Raw genomic sequence first — 20,546 nt, 5'->3', positions numbered from 1 at the left:
GGTGCTTACCAGCTTCAGGGTCTCTCCCATTCTTTTTGTCCCTGTTTCCATACCTGTTATATTGCTTCACTGTCCTTTCGGGAGCAGGTAAGTGTTAGTGTTCAACCCATATTTTTGATAGAAATTTCTTAGCATTCTTAATACTTTCTGTTAAATGCATTGTTCTGTTGATGTCTTTCTAACACCACCATGACTGAAATGTGCCCCTTTGTTCCCAGGTTGCCGGACGGGGGAAGCCAAATTGACAAAAGGGTTTCATTTAGCTGCCCGGTTCATCATTCACACAGTGGGGCCGAAGTACAAGAGCCGCTACCGCACCGCCGCAGAGAGCTCCCTGTACAGCTGCTACAGAAACGTCCTTCAGCTGGCAAAGTACGGCATCCTCGTCTCCTGGGTGTAGCGTGCCACGCACCGTTTAAGGCCCTGGCTTTAAAAGGAGACCTAGCTATGCAAGTCGAATTTTGAGGAATTTGGACAATTTTGGAGGACCCTGAAAATAGAGTTAATTCTCTTCTCAAACTTAGCAGAATAAAAGGAATGGCTTTGTATGACTTGAGAAATTAACTTATTCCCATTTCACTCAGTCTTTATTTGGAATTGCCCCCAAATGGTGAAATTAAATTATATATTAATATGATTATTAAATACTACAATTGAGTTAACTATTGCTGTAGATTTGGTGGAGGGACAGGGAAGGAGAAGTTAAGCTGCATTTTCAAATGAGCTGTGTATTGCGAGTGTTTGTAATTTCTGTTTTCTGTTTGATTGCAGAGAGCAGTCGATGTCTTCTGTTGGGTTCTGTGTCGTCAATTCTGCAAAACGAGGCTACCCTTTAGAGGACGCCACACACATAGCACTTCGTGAGTAACAGGGGAGGCGCTGTGCGAAAATGGGCGCAGCACCTCACATGTGGGGTTGGGGTGCTGCACATAAATTGAGTCTTAAATTTATTTTATCCCTAGTGAGATAGTTATCACCAAAGAAGATTTGTTATCCGATCGTGGCCCCTGGAGGGAAGCTCGCACTGACAAAGTACAGAGCCCTCAGCGTACCTTCTTGTGTTGACATTTTTATCCATTTGAGTAAAGGCTTGGAAGATTCGCCTATTAAATTTGAAAATGATACCAAGCTAAGGAGTATGGTCAGTGCATTGGGCATTTGAGTCATAATTCTTAAGAATCTTAACAGGCTGGAGCAGTGAAATCAAAACAGATTTTACAGTGTCAGACTCACATAGCACTTCGCAGTGTAAACCACGGCCGCGTTCACGTGTGGTGTTTGAATACGTGAAACTCTGCAGTTAGGCTTAAAAAAAGGCTGAGCTCAACCGTTGTGCGCGGGAATGTCAACATGTAATGTAAAAAGTTCATGTTCCACTTGAGGGCGTCCGTGATCTCACTGTGCCGCGTGCAGGTTTATGTCGCATCTGGAGTTTTGCGTGTAGCTGTGCATTTCACACCCCGTGAGACCCCGGCAGACGGGAAGCTGATGGTTGGAAACACTAGCGGCATCGCTCCTAAAGAAGAGCGCGCTGTGGCGCCGGTGCAGCCAGCCCGTCCTCAGCTGTCTGCAGGGGTCTCGTTGTGGACTCGGTCTACGCTGCATTGTCACAGCAGCAGTCCTCAACCTCCCTGTGAGCGTCATGAAGTCCCCTGGGGTCTAAAGAGAGAAAGCTGGGGACCCTTTCCCCGGAGGAATGTATGTGCGAGTGGAATTTACAGGCTGTTTCAGGAAGTTCTCGGACCCTTGTAAGGATTGTAGAGGAGGTCCCCTAGAGTAGAAGGCAGGTGCAAGGCCAAGTGATAAGGAAGGAGATACTTGGTTCCATTTGAGCTAAGACTCTGTAATGTTAAGGTGTTTTTAGTGAACTTGCTATCACTGGAATGTTCATACAGAGGCTAAAGGACCGTTATTTTCCAGATATTCCTCATTTGGGAGGGAAACTATACTAGATGATCTTTAAGACGCCTTTTTATCTCTAGAATTCAATGATGAAGAGCTGTAAGTCTTAATATCCACCAAAACATTACAGATATTTGCATATATAAAATTATTATTATAAAGCCTAGAATTTAGGCTGAGGGCATGTTCAGTTTTAAATAGTCTTGTTTAATAATAAGCTATTTTTAAAACTAAGATCCTTATTGTTCAAGGATTTTATAGTAAATTTATATATTTTGTAATTAGAGGGTATTTATATGCATTCTATTAGACCGAGCAGAGATTTCATCATTTTATTTCATGTTTACAATGCTTCAGTAGGTCAAGAATGCTTTACATATGGTACTTGCTAAAAAAAATAGGTATTTTAAAAAGGGGATAAAGGAATTACTTTCACTGCCTCAACAACACTGTGTTTTAGGTAGTGTGGTATCCATTTTACAAATAAAAAGAGACTGAGAACTTTATTATGTTCTCAGGCTTATTCAGACTTGAAACATTATCCAGGCTTTTTGACTCTCAGGCTTAGTAACCTGTTCCTTATGCTCGCGTTACCGCTGCTTCGGTGGGAAACTGCTGTGTTGAAGCTCGCCTGCAGGGGTTCTAAGTGGCGCAGAGTTCCAAAGCAGAGTTCCTGACTTTATATAACATACAGCTTCCTGGTGGACTTTTGCCAGGTCTGGACATCCTCTAATCTCTCTTATCCCTTGCTCTGATATCTCATAGCTTGAGCTAAGCCTTCCTTTATGTTTCCATTTCTTATAAAGTAATCATGTAGTTAGGTAAAAAGGCAGCATCATTTTATTAAAAAAAAAAAAAAAAAAAAGCTCTGCAGTATAATCAACTATCTGTCATTGAGTCCTACTTTCTATTTGTTTCGTAATTTTTAAAGTTTAGCCCTGGCTGGTGTGGTTCAGTGGATTGAGTGCTAGCCTGCAAACTTAAAGGTCGCCAGTCCCATTCCAGTCAGGGCACTTGCCTGGGCTGCAGGCCAGGTCCCCAGTTGGGATATGCACGAGGCAACTGATCCATGTTTCTCTCGCAGACCAGCGTTTCTCTCCCACTCTTTCTCCCTTCTTTCCCCACTCTCTAAAAATAAATAAAAATAAAATCTTAAAAAAAATAATAATTTGCCAAGTTTAAAAGGTTAAAGGTTATCCCACAACTGATTTTCATAGGCCATTATTGTGCTATTTTTCAAGGCAGTAAGTATTTGCTCCCAAATAAAATTGTTCTTCTTTAGGCACAGGTTAAAATTACTAGCAGCTCTCTCCATTACCTGAAACATCAAATTGGAATATTTATCCATCTCTAGATATGAAGACCTAAAAAACACATTGATATATTTTCCACTTTGAGTCAGATTTCAACCCCAGCATGGGACAGCTAGAAAGTGAGACTTCCAAGGTTTTTTATTGTCCCTGTGGGTTTTGTTTTCTGCTCTCTGTGGCTTTTACATTCACAAACTTAACTGGAATCTGTACGAATATAAATCTATTAGTCTAAGAGTATTGTATGCTAACAGAAAAATACAATTTAGCTACCTATTCTAAAAATGGTAACTAGTATTAATAGTGTATAATAGGACCAGAAAGACTGACTCCTTTTTTGAAGAGAGAGATTAAGGATTTTTATAGTTGGTTTTCATCAGATTTTAATGTTTATGTTCAATTTTTAGGTACTTAATTTGTAAAACAGTTTGCTTTGTACTGGCATACAGAAAATAGTGTATTGATTTTAAACTTTTTGAAGCCAAGTGATCAAGTACATTTGTAATAAAAGTCAATGATCTATTAATAAATAATAATAATAATAAATAAAAAGACTCTGAAAAAGGGAGTCAAGAAGTCAGGGTTTTAGTCCCAGTTCTACCAGTCTGACTCTAGGTCTGTGGCCCCAGATAAATGACTTGCTGAAGGACCGTGGAAGTGTCTGCTTGGAGCAGTAATTGTAGCCACAGCAGATAAAGATCAACAGCAGCAATAAGGGACTTTCGTGAAACAGTTTCTAGGAATTTAGTGCAAGAAATGTAAAGCTTTAAGATGGACAAGTTAACGTATATTTTATAAGGCCTATTCAGCTTATTACACCTTAAATATAATAGCAAAGATATAATTAATCTCATTAAAAAACACACACTCAGATAATTGTGCCCTTTGCTCACATACTTTCTGAGCATTTGAGAAATAAACAGCTTGTAATCTCTTGTAGCAGATATGGGCCAAGAACAAATCTAATGATGTAACTCCGAGTCCTTAGTACCACAACCTTTATTTCTTATTAAGCTCTTACAGAAATTCCTTTTGTTTGAAACCCAAAGTACAATAGAATCTTCTTGATAGATGAATGGAGACTATGTATCTTTTTATTCTTGGCGCATGTGCAGTTCAGTTCTTCTCCAGAAGGAGCCTAAAGAAACATCTGCATGGAAACAAATTTGTCAGATTATTTATTCAGTCAACAAAACTTGGAATGCCTACTATGTGCTAGGCCCAGTACTGTACAGAAGAGGGCCCAGTGGTGAGGAAAAAAAGACGGTGTTTGCTCTTGTTGTGTTTCCAGGTTGGGAATTTTAATGTCCCAGATGTCCTCTCTCCAGCTAAAGGGTTTTCTCTAAAAGTTAGGCACTTGACATCCTTGTTGGTTGCCGAGGGTAGTACACAGATAAAACCTTGGAAGGAGAAGCGTGGTGGCAGGTGGTACTACAGCCTTCTAGCCATGACATCACTTATTTTACCTCTTTATGCAGAATTACTTCCTGAATGCACTCTGCTGAGGGAATTCAGTTTAATTACTATTTGGCATTGTGTTATGTCTTCCAAAGGATATCCTACAGTTACATGCTGCGAAATTATTATGTGTAAACATTAAAACTTGGCGTCAGAGTAAATAGAAGGAAATCCCCTTTTGAAAGTTTATTTAAATAATTTTTTTAAATAGAGGAATTCAGGCAGAAATGAAACAAGAATTTGTCACCTGACAGAGAGAGAAGTATGAATGTTTGTTCAGTCCTTCAGCAAATGGGTCTGCTCCATTAGGTTCTCAAGATGCAGTGGTGAGCAGGGCAGACAGTGTGGAGGTAACCAGAGTCGTACGGTGTTAATGCAGTTACCAGTTACTTTTGAATGATTGTTCACTGAGCCCTCCAGTGTGCTAGGCTCCGGTAATGTCAGTGTAACATGCATTCTTGTATTGTATGTATAATGTAAAACGGCCTTGAAAAAGCTCACAGTCCAAGTTGTGCTGTGAGAAGTTCACGAATGGGGGGCTGTCAAAGCATTGCAGGAGGAGCAGAAGAGGGGTGGAGCTGTGCACCAAGGAGGGCTTTGACTGGGCCTTGCAAAATGAGGAGGAGTTCACTAAGAGAACACCATGGCGGGTGAGTGGTAGTCTGGTGACAGGTAACCATGCACACAGAGGTAGGGTAGCGTAAAAGTAAGTGGCGTGTTGGGAGTGCGGCAAAGCCGATTGGGCTACAGCGTACGGCATGTGGGGGGAAGCGGGACAAGGGGCGCAGGAGGGGGGCTGGTTAGTTGAGGTCACTGTGTGAAGAGCCCTGCTGGGACTCTGGGTCTTAACCTACAAGCAGTGAAGAGCCATCCAAGTGTTCAGTAAGGAGGACAGCAGAAGAGAACTCAGCAGCTGTGAACGTGTAGAGACAAGAGCAAACAGTTAAGTGCTTACTGCCAAAGTCTTGGTGAGCCTTCAGAGCAGCTGGAAGAGAGAAAGCACAGATGTTAGAAGTATTAGCAATAGACTTTATAGGACATGAAAATCATTGAAAATGCCAATGAAGGAAGAGGTGAAGAAAGTGCCAAAAAGTTCAGAATTCTAGCTTGGGAGAGTGGATGGATATTTCTGTGTAACCGAAATAAGGAATACAGCTAAAGGAGCAGGTTTTGGGGAAAAGATGTTGGGATCAGGTTTGGACTCGCTGAGTTTGAGTATTCTGGATCATGTGGGCATTATGCCCAGTAGGTGTTAGGGAATTCAGGTTTTTTGTTCAGAAAAACAATATACAGGTTTGAGAGCCATCAGCATTTGGGGTGGTACCTAACCAGCAAATCAGTGAGTGAAAGAGAATATATATATCAAGAAAATAAAAAATGTGGAGGACAGAACCCTGGAGGACAGCATTTTTAAAAGGTGAGTTGTGGACATTTCTAGAAGTAAAGCTAGAGAGCTGGAGCTCCAGTAAGTGAAGGTCTGAGAAAAGACCATCAGGTCTCATTTGTTAGGGAGTTGGCCACGAAGAATCTGGCTACCACAGAAATTAAGAAAAGTGTAATTCACCTTTGGTTTGGTGGGATTTGGGCAGGAATGAAGGGCTGAGTAGGACACCGAATAATGGCACTGAATGAGTGGAAAGACACTTGTGCTGGATCATTCTGGCCAGAGAGAGCGGCCACAGGGGATAAAAGGAAAATACTAGACCAGGGAAGACTGGAGTCAGCACCTTCTATGACCAGGCGCTGTTCTGGACACTGGCAGTGAAGCAGTAAAGCAAACCAAGCCCTTGCTGTTGTGGAGCTTCCTTTCCAGTGGATTGGGGGGTTGGGGGTGCGAGGCGGGGAGCACGGACCATCAGCAAGAATCTCCACGGAATGGATGCAGGAGCCGCTCTGGAGGAGAGCAGATCCGGGAAGGCTTGTTGGCTCGGGAAGTCTGGGCAGGCTCTGCAGATAGGTGTCAGTGAGCAGAGACCTGAATGAGATGAGGGGTGACCACGGCAAAAATAAAACTTTGAAGGGTTTGATTTTTCTTCATACATAAGGACCTTTTTCTATTGAATAATCTTTCTATTTTTTTTCCTTAGGCACTGTAAGGAGATTCCTAGAGATTCATGGGGAAACTATTGAAAAAGTAGTATTTGCTGTCTCTGAACTGGAAGAGGTATTTTGCTAGTTATGTTTCATTGTTTAAGTCTTACAGAACAATATTCATTATGAATTAGAGATGCAGAAATCTTTAACACAATATTAGCAAACTGAATCCAGCAACATATAAAAGGGTTCTATACCATCACCAAGTGGGATTTAGCTCAGGAATGTAAGGTTGGTTCAGCGTAAAAAAATCAATCAATGTAATGCACCATAGTAACAGAATAATAGAATAATAATAGAAAAAAAAGATAAAACCACGTGATCATCTCAGTAGATGCAGAAAAAACACTGGACCAAATCTAACACCCTTTGGTGAAAAAAACGCTCAGCAAACTAGGAGTAGAAGGGAACTTCCTTACCCTGACAAAGGGCACAGAGGAGAGACCCACAGGGGATACTGAGAGCTCTTGGCAGAACAGCAGGAGAAGACAGAATGTGCCTGCCGCCGGTGCTCTCCAGCATCCTACTGCTTCTGCCCAGGGTGTGCCGGCCGCAAGAAGGAGAAAGCACCCAGACTGGAGAGAAAGAAATAAAGCTGTTTCTCTTTGCAGGTCAGATGTTCTTGTATGTAAAAATACTAATTAAGTCTACAAAAATACTAGGAGAATAGCATTCAGAAGCGTTAACAGGACACAAAATCAACATAAAAGTAAATGGTGTTTTCTATACTAATCAACTTCCCAAGCGTTTGTGGACTTTTGCTGGGTCCACCCCCTGGCCAGGCAATCCCTTTTGCGTTTAGACTGAGAGACCCCTAAGGTCAAGCCCCTCAGCACCTCCCCCTGCGCCATTTTGACTTCCGTTGTTGCGCACGTGCTTCCCCGCGACCTCCCAACAACTGGTACTTTAGCAGGGAAGAGAGGGGCGTTAACCCTTGGCAGGGCAGTGCTGTGACCCCTGCCTCTACCTTCTGGGGAAGCACACCAGCTTATGCTCCCCAGCACACTAAGCTCAACAATGTCCACTTCCCTTTGCTTCCTTACTTAGTAATAATGAGCGAACTGTCCACAGTAACAGTTCTACAGGTCAACAAAATCTCTATCAAAATCCCAACTGACTTTTAGTAGAAATTAACAAATTGATCCTAAATTTCACATGGTGTGCAAGGGACCCAGAATAGTGAAAAAAAAAAAAAAAAAAACCCTTGGAGAGGGGAGAGGTTGGAGAATTCCTGCTTGACCTGTTTGGAAACTTGCTCAGAGCCCTGGACCACGTGGCACTGGTGTGAGAGTGGACGTGGAGCAGTGGGGTGGAGTGTTCGACAAGACGGCCGGGACGGACAGTTCGGTGCGGAAACAGTAGCCTAGCAACAAACGGTACTGCAGCGGTTGGGTTTCTGCATGTAAAACAAAGAAGGTGGACCGCCGCCTCACATCATACACAGGCGTCAACTGCTGGGTACAGGCCTTACGCATAAGAGCTGAAACAGTAAAACCGGTAGAAGAAAACAGGTATAAACATAGGTATAAATCTTCATGACCTCGGGTTAAGTGATGGTTTCTTACATATGACCTCAAAAGCACAAGCAGGCAAAATAACATAAATCAATTGGTCACTCATAATTCACAATAAGAGGATAACCCAATTTTAAAATGGGCTAAAGTTGTCATTTACGCAGAGGAGTTGAAAATTTACGTCCTCACAGAAACTACAAAGCGTGTTTATAACGGCTTCACTCGTGTTTGCCAAAGCTGGGAAGTGAGCAGAGCATCCCTCAGCGGGTGAGTGGTAAATAAAATGCTCATGTCTGCGCCGCGGCATGTGGTCCAGCGCTAAAAACAATTGTATTGAGCCATAAAAAGGTAAGGCAGAAACTTAGATGTATATTACTGAGTGAAAGAAGCCAATCCGAAAAGGCTACGTACCAGGATTCCAACTGTGTGACGTTCCTGGAAAAGGCAAAACTCTGAAGACATAAAAGGACCAGGGGTTGGGGGTGAGGGAGAGGCGAGTGGGCAGAGCAGAGCGGATTTCAGAGCAGTGGGGGTGCTCCGCATGGGACTGTGGCGAGGGATGCAGGTCCTTGTACATTTGTGCAGACCTAGAGAACATGCGCCACCAAGGCCGGACGTCATTTACACCGTGGGAGGTCAGATGCAGCGCGGTAGGTTCATCAGTTGTAACAAACGTACCACCCTGGTGGCTGCAGATGTGCTTGGACAGGGATGTAGGAAATCTCTATACCTGCTCAGTTCTGTTTGAACCTTAAACTGCTCTAAAAAAATCGTTTTGAAAAAAATGGTCAGCAGTTTTAAGTAGACATTACTCCAGAAAAAATACACAGATGACCAATAAGTACATGGAAAGATGCTCCACAACATTAACAATTAGGAAAATGCAAGTGAAAATAACGTCACATCCACTGGTGTGGCTATAATTACATAGTAATGTGCGGGTGAGGATGTGGAGAAATGAGACCCTTCACACGTACCGAGCGATAACGTGAAGTCATGCAGCTGCTTTGGAAAACAGTCTGGGAGTTTGTCAAAAAGTTGAACTTCAAAAAAATTTCCACTCAGGTATGTCCACACAAACACTTGGACATGAAATACAGGTGTGGGCAAAAGTAGGTTTCCAGTTGTTCGTATGGAAAACGATACAATAATTAGCCCTGGCTGGCGTGGCTCAGTGGATTGAGCACCGGACAGTGAAGCAAAGGGTCACCAGTTCGATTCCCAGTCTAGGGCACATGCCTGGGTCGTGGGCCACGTCAGGCCCTGAGTAGGGGGTGCGTGAGAGGCAACCACACATTCATGTTTCTCTCCCTCTCTGCCTCCCTTCCCCTCTGTCTAAAAATAATTAAATCTTTAAAAACAATAAACTTAAAAAAAATTTATGATGCTGAAAAGGGAACAGGAAGAATAAGGGCACTAAATGCCTATAATGTGTCATGGATTCGTAAATGAGTCCAGTGAGCCAGCCCGCAGGGAAGTTACAAGATAGAATGAGTTTCACTTTAATTTGTTTTTTCAAAAGAAAAATTTACCTTTGTTCTTTGGGAAACCTCAAAAGAAGAATAAAAGTCTTAGAATAGTAATTCTTCACAAAGAGTTAGAAGCATTAAAAAAAAAAAAAAACCCTCAGAAACTAAACTGGGTCAACATACCCTGATGGCTCAGTGAGGACCGAGGAGGTAGCCTCTGAGCCAAATCCTGGGAGACAGTTGTCGTCAGTCAGGTGAAGGATGGGGAAGGGGACTGGAGGGGCAGAACCCCCCAGTCCAGGCCCTGTGCCCTGGGTTGCCAGGGCAGGAGTCTTGTTTCACGAGCTGAGGACATCCTGGTCTGTAACAGAGCTGATGGAGGGTCCCAGGCAGCATCCGGTCTGAGCCTGGAGGAGGGAAGATGCTTGATGGAGGCCGTCTTCACAGTGTTTGAACAGCACTGAGCACCGCGGGCGCCTGCGCTGTTACTTTGAGGTTTACCACAGTACGTCTTGCTTTTCTGACACAGGCTACTTACCAAAAGCTGCTACCTCTGTACTTCCCAAGGTCGTTGAAGGAGGAGAGGCGATCACTGCTGTACCTGCCTGCAGATATTGGGAACGCAGAAGGGGAGCCTGTGGTGCCTGAACGGCAGATTCGGATAAGTGAGAAACCCGGGGCCCCGGAGGGTGAGTTCTACCTTTTTTAATCGCCCTCTGAAAGCAACCGAAGGGACTGATCACCGCGGAAGCGGGGAGTACAGCTAGACCTGGGGGAAGCTGTCTACTAGAGTGGCACGAAGGCGAAGACCAACTTCGATGTTTTTGGAGTCTTACTCACGTTAAGATTAACTCTTTAAATTAAACAGTAAATAAGTGCACCCACATGTATAATGTCAAGTCTGTGTTAGGTGACAGAAATTCAGAGGTGGCCGACTGTAACAGCATTGCTACCCTCGTGAAGTTTATAGTTTCGTTCAGGACACTGTTGAGACAGTGGTCACGTATATTAGCATCTAAAATTTTCAACAGCTTCAGCAGTGTCCTTGAAAGCCATACCTGACGTTGAATTCTAAGACAAGAATACTGTAACTATTCACTTCGTTTCTTCAGGTTCCATAGTCACGTAGATTGAAACGGTAGAGCACAGTAGGATGGGAGGCCTTCCGAACCTGTCCTGTGTGACAGTTTGTGCCGATCCTCAAGGGTATATATGTTTGAGGTTATAAATCACTTCTGCAGAGACAGCCACAGGCTTCAGTGCTGGAAATTGATCTCAAAATTCATCAGCTTAGGAATCACGTAGTGATGAGCATCACGTTCACATTTCCAGAAGGCTACTCATCTCCTTTCAGTTACCAGTGCACAGACTTCAGTCAGACAGAGGGAGTTCTAAATGGTGTGGCATCAGGTAATGTGTCGGAACCAGGCTTTGCTGGAGGGGCACCCGTGTCCTCTAGCGAGCCTCCAGTAGAGCACTCCCTGGGATGCCGCCCAGAGTCCTGTGCAAATCCTCGTAGTTGTGGTCACCACTATAGGATGTAATTTTCCCGAAGTGCACAAAATGTATTTTACATGGCAAGGAGTAATGAACAGCAACACTGATCGGAGATGGCATTGCCGGGCAGTAGATGAGACTAGTCATTAGCCAAAGGTTCCTGTCTGCTCACCGTTCTCAAAGAGTGATTTATTTGCATCTGAATCTCGGGAAATATCGTCACTTCATAGATACAAGCCCTGGTGTTCATACATACTTTCATTAGAATGTTAACTTTGCTAAAAATAGATGTAAAGTCAGCTTTACTTGCGGGATTGAAAGAAGATTCATGGATATTTTTTAATAAAAGCAGACTCTTCTAAGCTGTGGGCGTGTCAGGGCCTGGAGCAGTGAAGCAGGTGTGAGGCAGTCCCAGCTGGGTGGCCCTCCAGGCTGAGCTTTCAGGCCTCCGGTGGTCCCAGGGGTTTTGTTTGTTTTGCTTAAAAAAAAAAATTATTTTAACAGATCTGGTAAGGCAGTGGGGCACACACTAAGTACGGCATGATCCATGAGTGACCATAGGGATAAATCAGAAAGTGAACTTACTTACTCCTGTGAGAACTGTCATTGTTACGGACCAGCATGGAGGCATGACCTGTGTTGAGAACTAGGATGCTGGATCAGAATTCGCACATTCCTTGTGATTGGGGTTATACCCTGCAGTCCACGTCCATCCTGCCTTCCTCACAGTTACCTGACTTTGGGGCTGATGTTTATGTACCGACCAATCAGGTGCTCCCTCCTTAGACAGTTCTGGATAAGTCACCCCAGACATGTGTTGGTTTGCTTCATCATTTCCGTTCTTCAAATGCCTAAATCCGATCTCACTTTCGTTCTCGAAATATGGCCTTAGTCCCCTTTTGGGTTGGCTCACAGTCGTCCCTGCTGCGCGTTCACAACCTATTTGTACCTTCACTGTCAAGTGTTGTCCTAAGCTCTCGCTGTATTGATGGTGTTTCTGTTGCAGACGACCAAGAAGAGGAGGATGAAGGCTTGGGAGTTGATCTCTCTTTCATTGGCTCTCATGCTTTTGCTCGAATGGAAGGAGATATTGATAAGCAGAGAAGACTGATCCTTCAGGGACAGTTGTCAGAGGCAGCCCTGCAGAAGCAGCATCAGAGAAAGTAAGGCAAACCCCTCTGGCCCGAAAGGCACAGGAGAGGAAAGTGCCTGCATCTGCTGAATGGTCTGTGTATATAACATGTTCCCATTTATTCCTCGTGACCGTCCCATGAGGACGATACTGTCCCCGTTTTGCAGGTGTGGAAATTCAGAGTTAATTTATCAGGGGTCACAGTTGAATGTGCTGAAGCTGGTGTTCTGACGCATTTCTGATTGCAGAGCTCCTGCTCCTTCTCCTACAATTGTAGCATTTCTGGGTGAGGCTCTGTTGCAAAACTTGAAACTGGGAAAGGGCAGACTTACAAAGTTTTCACCTAGCTTTACTATGTTCATAATTAAAACATAATCTCCAGTTTAATTAAATTTAAAAGAGCTTTATTTCTCCTCAGTTTATCCAAAGGGCCTTACAGAGCCATTCCATTTCTTTCAGGCATTTTCTAAAGCAAGTCTGAGTAAATCCTTTCTGAAACATAAGCAAAAGCAGCTTTTGTACTTACTTACGAGTAAGCTTTTTCCCAAGGATCCATGGTTCTTGGAAACCTAGCTGCTTTACAAAAAAATTTTAAAGGAAGGAAAAATTCATGAACTATAAATGGTCAGTATCATCCCTTACCTCGTTGGGTTGGTTGAGGGGACCACATCTCACACGATTGTGAACGTTAGATGAGATGATGTCACAAGCTTATTAGCACAGCACCTGGTGCTCAGCAAGCTCTTCAAATTGGTCACTGCTATTCTCTTCAGTACTGAGCAAATTGTGGTCACTTTTACCTTTGAGTTTTGCTACTTGGCATCTTTGCACTAGAATACTCTCATCCTTCGATTCCTGTGTATTGTCCAGGTTTCAGCTCAGAAGGAATGGCTTCTAGAAACTTGCCACGCTGGAGACAAGTTGGAACAGATGGAATAGATGCCCCCTCCTCTATGCTTTTTCAGACTGCTTAACCAAAGCCTAGCACTTACCCACTGTGTTTAAGGGTGTGTGGCTGTTGTCAGTCTCCGTCTACACAGTGGAGTTGGACTAGGTGATCTCTGGAATCCCTTAGAGTTAGAATTTCATGTCTCCTGAGTTCCTGGTCTTCACTTTATAATGATTTAATTTTTATAAACAAAAGCAAAGTAGCCACTAGGGGGCACCAATAAACAGATTTTCCAAAGGCAATCACACTCTCAAATGCAGTTTCAGTGATTTCTAAACCTGGCCATGTGTAACAATCATCTGGCAAACACTGTTGTTTAAACACAGTGACTGGGGCCCTGGCGGGTGTGGTTCAGCTGGTTGGAGCATCATCGCATAACCGAGAGTTTGCGGGTTCGATGCCCAGTCAGGGCTCATAGCTAGGTTATGGGTTTGATCTCCAGCTGGGCTTGTGATCCCTGGTCTGGGCACATATAGGAGGCAACCAATCAATGCTTCTCTCTCTCATTGATGTTTCTGTCTCTTCTTTCCTCTCTCTAAACGCAATGAAAAAAATGTCCTTGAGAGAGGGAAAAAAATTAAGTGCAGTGATTGGGCCATCTCTCACATGATTGGGACTGTGATATCGACGCATATTTTAAAGCTTTTTCACACCGTGATTCATGCTCTGCTAGATGTGGGTACCCCTTTTGGTCTAGGGCAGTAGATCTCAAACTGTTTGGTCTCAGGGCCCCAGAGAGCTTTTGTTCACCTGGATTATTTATAGCTACCAGTATTTGTCATATGAGAGATTCTTTATTAATTCACTGAAAAATAACCCATCATGTTTATATGAAACATAACTTTTTTTAAATTAGGGAGAAGACTGGCACTGTTTTACATTTTTTGCAAATTTGCAATATTTGGCTTAGTAGAAGACAGCTGGATTCTTGTGCTAGCATTCAAACTACAGCAATAAGTTCTTTTGGGTGAAGTTCATAAAGAAAATTGACCTCAGATATATAATTGGCAAAGAGAAGAGTATTTCAATAGCCTTTTCAAATAATTGGGGATATTATTCTTTGATATTCCACTATAGCTTGATAAATAGTTCCTTAAAGTTTAGTTGTAATGTGTAGTCTTAAATCATGAGTTTTTGTATTTTGTTATATTAAAATGTGTTGTTCAATCTTGCACTTTGAATGGATTTTATAATAGGAATTTAGAGCATGAAATTTATAACATGATGCATTGGTCTTTTGAAAAGTAGTGATTCACTGAATTAATCAGATCTTCCAAATATTAACACCTTTTACTACACAATAGCAAAGATTATATTTGTTAATATCACCACTGATATCATCAGAAAAGTCTTTAACTATTAGGCACTGTAAGCTTCTGGCAATAGAGACAAATTTTCCAAAATTATGTTTTTTTAAAGCTCAAGTTTTACCATTGTCAATAAATGCTGTTAGGTTTTTATTCTTGAGGTGCCAGGGTCGGTTTATTCATTTTTGACAAATCATCTGCCAGCTCCTTGTGTGGACACACCACACTTTGTCTGCCAGTCGTTATTTGAAGAAAAACAATGATTCGTGAAAAAAAACAACTAGTTCCGCTTGCAAGTCAGCCCCGTAGAGCTTTCCTTCCAGAAGACTTCACACTTCAGTAAGCCGAAGTCCTTCATGTGTTTTCCCATTTTGTGACACATTAATAGTAAACAGATGTGTTCCCAAGGGTTGATTTAATAAAATTAATAATTCTTACCCCCTCATCAAAGACATTCTTAAAAGGAACTGGCGTTTTTGTTCTGCGCCTCTTTTGGCAGCGCAGGGCCCCGTGACTGCTCGCCCACGGGGCCTGCGCCCCGACTCCTGTGAAGCACCCACAGCTTCCCCCGCGGCTGCTGCTGCTGCACTGTCAGTGCAGACGCCCACCCAGTGGAGAAGGCAAGGGGTGTTTCAGTATTATCATGAAAGTAGTTTCCACCTCGCAACCCCCTGGAGAAAGGCTCAGCACCACGGACCCCACTTTGAGAAACACTGGGGTGTGGTCTCTCCCCAGTACTTCAGAACTGAAAGGCATTCTGGGAATCATCTGGTGCAGGGCTCCCAAGGGGGGCACAGTCTCTGAGCATCAGAGTCTCTGGAGTGCTTGCTTAAAATGCGTAGGCCCAACGCCAAATTTCCTGAACTAGAACCTCTGTGGGAAGGGCTCAGAACCTTTCTTCTAAAGTTTCTTAGGTGATTCTTTTCGTGTCCTGAGTCACTGGTCTAGTTTGAGCTTCTCCCTTCACCAAGAGCCAGTCGATCCCCAAGAGCAGGGGATCAGTTGCTGCCCAGAGTCAGGGCTCACTGAGGAAGAGCCTTCCAGGTGGCGCCTGCCGCACGCCTCACCTTCCCACCGCGGTCCTCAGCCCACTGCCCTGAACCAGCGGTGGGGATGTTGGGAAAGAACTAGAGATACTTGTTTTCATAAACCAAGAGCTGAGTTGTTACCACCTTTCTGAAATCAGGCCCCCCCCCCCCGCCCCCGCCTCTGCCACACACACACACCCTGCATAACTTTTTCATTTTTCCACGCGTGGTACAGGAATTTTTTAACTTTGTGTTTGAACTGGCTGAGTATTCATCTGTCTGTGTCTCTCCTTTTAATGCAGAAAATTTAAAAATAATTACAAGTTCAAGCAAGTGTTAAAAGGAGTCTGTATTCATTGAGTCCATGCTTGCTGGAAAGGCGTCCTCAGCAAAGGGGTAGGTTCTAGGAAGGAACAGGAAAGCAGCGTCTAAGCATTGTCCTTCCCAGTCAAGGGCCTTGGTGTTGGGATTCGAGTTTGTTACACAGTTGAAAGCACTAGATATTTATTTACTCTGTCCAAGGCAGTATTCTAGATCCTGAAACATACAGAGATACATAAGGTAGTCCCTGTCTTCTGGAAATGCATGAGTGACCACACCATGGACAGATGTCGGGCATATGCTCTGAGCAGCGGTCAGGCTGGTGTGTGTATCCAGTCAGCACGCGTTTGCAGGCCTGGGGACGAGCCGGCCTGTCTCCCAAAGCCTGAGCCAAGAAACGGCTGGGTGCCCCGCCATGCACGTCCCTTGCGTGATAAGCAACTTCTGAATGGAACGATTTTCAGATTCCCCAGCCACGTGGCCAGTGTCTGTGTGATCAAAGGCCTCTGCGTCGCGGCAGACTTCACAGTAGGAAGAGCAGCTCAGGAGTGCGAGCCAGGGAGTCAGACCCTCTCGGAGGCTGGGAGACCACAGCTGTTTTTTCAATGTTACTGAGTTATTTGCCCTTTTTAGTTGTCATTCTCACGGTGTTCAGTGGAGTTTTCCAGAGGCTGCTTCACACGTGATGTCACAGTGGATTGAATGCAGAAGCACATGTGGGACTCCGGCACGAATTAATGTGCAAAAGTGCAAAAGGGCACCCCTTCTCCCTAGAGTTCTGCATAACTTATGTTTGCTTAATTGGTTTTTACTGTTTTAAAATGAATAATAACTTTTTGAAATTTCTGTCTTTATTTCTAACATGGTAAATATTGGGGGACATAAGTGATATAAACATAAAAGGGTCCAGAGACCGAAAAGGTTGAGAAGTAATGGCTAGTTCTTCAGTAGCTTATGGTGCAACCGAGCTGTAAGCCCTGCCTGCTCTGCCACGTGGTGGATGTTTAAGGCTGCAGGCCGTACTTTCTGAAATTTATTTCTCCTAGTCTTTTTCAATCAGGCTTTTATCTACATAAAAGAATCTGGTTTCTGCTGATGATGTTCGTTGGTCAGCTTGAGCCAACGACGCATTCGTTTCTGAGGCAGTCAGTCAGTCTTCAGTGAGTGGTGTCTTTTTGAGAGCCTTCGGTTCTTCGTCGAACAAAACAAGTTCCCGTGGATGGGCTGCGTCAGATCATTCCTTTCATAGCATTGCCTTGCAACATCAGTGTCTTGGGGACATAATTATTTTTAACATCTGAAAAAAAGTAGACATATTGTTTAATTACTTATTAGCATTTCCAAGTCTTCTATTAAGTTGTGACACTAATTTGGGCGTATCATATGGTAGAAGTTAGCTTCCTTACAAAAATTAGGAAGCGGTCTATTTTTTTCAAAAGGTGCAGCTTTTAAAACTCTTAAGTTATTTTATAGTAACCCTTTTTCTTTTTTGAGTGTTACTTGGTTGGCATAAGATCCAGTTGCCTACAACTCTTCCATCATTTCTCACAGTAAAAACTTTATCTCACTCATGTTTAAATATTTATTGAGCTCTTACTAACGTGCTAAGTGCTGTGCCAGAAGTGTAGTAAAGGAGCATGCGAGACAGGCACAGCCCCAGCCCTCGCGGAGCTGAGGGTACTGCAGAGGGAGAAATGTTAAACTAATCATTGCAGGAGTAATGTATTTAAGTTACAGGGTGCAATTAGGATATTTGACAAGAGTTTTACCCAAGTCCAATGTAGGACAGTTAGTTGCATGAGGTCAGGGAGAGCTAATTAATTCCAAACCCAAAATTTTCCCTGGGCTATTGGTTGTACACAAATTGGTTAGTTATTGCTCTTCTAAGAGTAATTTAGCTTAAATTTTCTTCATCATTCAACTGTGCAGGTAGATGGGAGCTGATTACCTGGAAGAAATTGCCTTGTGTTAGCTTTGTGACGGCAGCATCCAGCCTTAGTTGATTGCAGCCTATTGAGAAACTATTTACTCGGTATTTTTTTTTTAAGATTTTATTTATTTTTAGACAGGAGGTAAGGAAGAGAGAAAGAGAGGGAGAGAGAAACATGAATGTGTGGTTGCCTCTCACACGCCCCCTACTGGGGGCCTGATGTGGCTCACAACCCAGGCATGTGTCCTGACTGGGAATCTAACCGGCAACCCCTTGGTTCGCAGGCAAGCACTCAGTCCACTGAGCCACACCAGCCAGGGGAAGGACTTAAATTTTTAAAATTAAAACTCATGGAAGAAATTATAGGTTTGTATCTTTCATATCTTGGAGAAAGGACAGGTTTCATAAGCTCTAAAAAGCATTGACTAAAAAAGAAAAACTAGTTTTGACTATATTAAAATTAAGAACATTAGAAAGTGGAGCAATGAAGGTTAAAGAAAGTGAAAAACAAGTTACAGAGTGGGAATACTTGACAACACACGTAACTGGAAAGTGATGAGTATCAAGGATACGTACAGAATGCTTGTGAATAAGTGAGAAAAGAAGAAATAGCGTAATAGGGAAATGGACAAGCGATATGAACAGATCTCACAGAAGAGGAAAACACGGTCAGCGGACGTGAACGGGGTCTCCACATCGTTAGAGACCAAGGAAATGCTGTGCCATTTCAGACCGGACCGATTGGCCATCACCTGCCAACACCGAGTGTGGAAGAGGACGTCGGTTCACAGGATCTTCCGCTCTTTGCTCGTAGGAGAATAAATTGCTACGATACCTTGGGAAAGAGATTTGGCCTTACCTCTTAAAACTGAACACACCGTATAACCACACGGCTCCGCCCCTGCGTATCTCCCCGAGAGAAATCTTGCCCATGTGAACCAGGAGACGCGAGACAAGCTGATTTCAGCACTGGTCACAGTGGCAAAAACCTGGGGACAGCCCAAGTGCCCATCAGCAGGAGAGTGAATTTTAAAAAGCTGCAGTTTTCGGATAGTATAAATACACTATATAAATACACTATAACATACATAGTAGTCAAAATGAATGAACAGCATTGACAACCAACAATATACATGAATCTCAGTAATATAATAAGTCAAAGCGTAAGATCCAAAGGTTACATAAGTATGATCAGCTTTTTTTCTTTTATGAATAGTTAATAGCAACCAGAAAACTGTTGGGGAGTACATATAGACGACTTAAAATGACATAAAAAAGAAAGCAAGAGAAGGATGAGCTTATTGGAGGGCGCTACCTTCTGTTCTGGGTGGTAGGCTTTGGAGTGCTATTAATTAAAAATAATTAGTTTCTTTAAAGAGAACCGTGCCCATACTAGTGACTGAGAGTGTTTTCCACCAAACGTGATTAGCTCTATTTTGTGCACTTGAATTCCAGTTTAAAAATTTTTTCAGAGCTCGTTGAACACATAGCTACTGAGTGTCAGGAGCTACCCTAGAGATTTGCCGGAAATAAAGAAACAAGACACGTTCCCCAGTAGCAGACATTGCAACAAAGGGATAGGGCCCTGGGCCAGTGTTTGTTACAAAGAGGGGGGCGTCCAGTAGTCAGTCCCACCACAGGCCTGGACCTTGATGCTCCTCTGCCCGCTCCCCCCACCCCCTTCCACCCCCAGCCCTGCCATACACACTTGATTGAGAGAGTGTTTGGATGTCTGGTGGGTTGCTTGTCTCATTCTTATTACAGCTTTAAATTGTCTTTCTAATATGTGTATCCCATATATTCAATTTTAAAGCTCTTCGAAACCAAGGGCCTTTTACTATTATTCCCAGGCCTCCAAAATACCTTGAATAATACTCATGTCTATCTAATTCCACACAGATGAGGCCCTGCTATGATTCAGGCATCGCATTTGTGCTGCAGATCTCTGAAAGTGAGCCAGTGAATACGGGGAGTGTAGAAATTAACAGTTACTTATCAGATTCCCGTTCCATGTTTTGTGCCAGGGCTGGTGGTGCTCAGGAGACACTTCAGATGTATTACTCTGTTCAGTCTCGTTGTGGAGCAGCCTACTCATGAAGCAACTGGAAAACAGTGTCGTTGAGATTTGGTGTAAATAACCTAGGGAGCGACTCGGTGGAAGTGGAAATACAGAGTAGTGCTTACACGCAGGAAGGACTGCATTGCCCATGGGTCTTGACTCGCAGATTGTGTCTGAAACCAAAATTTAAAGCTGTTGTCCTTGACTTTTCAATTGGCACACCTGGGTAAGCTTCCACACGTAAAAAGGCAGACTAGAACGATGCCGCCCATACCAGGTGTGTTGTGCGCAAGCAGTAACGGTTTCTGTGACACTGGTGGGCATGTCACTTGTTGATCACAATCCATATGTAATAGGCTTCCTATTAAATATCCGTAGTTGTGTGGTTGGACTGTGTAGCCAAGAGGTGTCCTGCATGAACACCACTTTGCAGGAAACTGAGGTGATTTTACACTAAGGCTGCACGAAAAGTGGTAGGATTAGAACCCAAGTCACTCCTCGCCTGGTTTAGTTTTTTTACATTAGGAGATGTTGCCATTTGTGGCCTAGATGCTTCCAGGTTGCTTTTCATACATT

The 20,546-nt window shown here is 43.4% G+C and overlaps 1 protein-coding gene across 4 annotated transcripts in view; it reads left to right on the top strand.

The window, feature by feature from the left end:
* GDAP2 (ganglioside induced differentiation associated protein 2) overlaps positions 1 to 20,546 on the top strand; it is a 61,631-nt gene that overhangs the window by 12,894 nt on the left and 28,191 nt on the right. For all 4 annotated transcript variants that reach the window (XM_053915734.1, XM_053915733.1, XM_053915735.1 and 1 more), the window contains 5 exons: positions 219 to 372; positions 772 to 860; positions 6,758 to 6,834; positions 10,277 to 10,436; positions 12,251 to 12,407. In XM_053915734.1, coding sequence (XP_053771709.1) covers positions 219 to 372; positions 772 to 860; positions 6,758 to 6,834; positions 10,277 to 10,436; positions 12,251 to 12,407 — 637 coding nt within the window. The remainder of the gene's footprint in view (positions 1 to 218; positions 373 to 771; positions 861 to 6,757; positions 6,835 to 10,276; positions 10,437 to 12,250; positions 12,408 to 20,546) is intronic.

Source organism: Desmodus rotundus, chromosome 12 (assembly GCF_022682495.2).
Source record: "Desmodus rotundus isolate HL8 chromosome 12, HLdesRot8A.1, whole genome shotgun sequence".
NCBI classification, from domain to species: Eukaryota; Metazoa; Chordata; class Mammalia; order Chiroptera; family Phyllostomidae; genus Desmodus; species Desmodus rotundus.
This window is presented reverse-complemented; position numbering and strand designations above follow the sequence as displayed.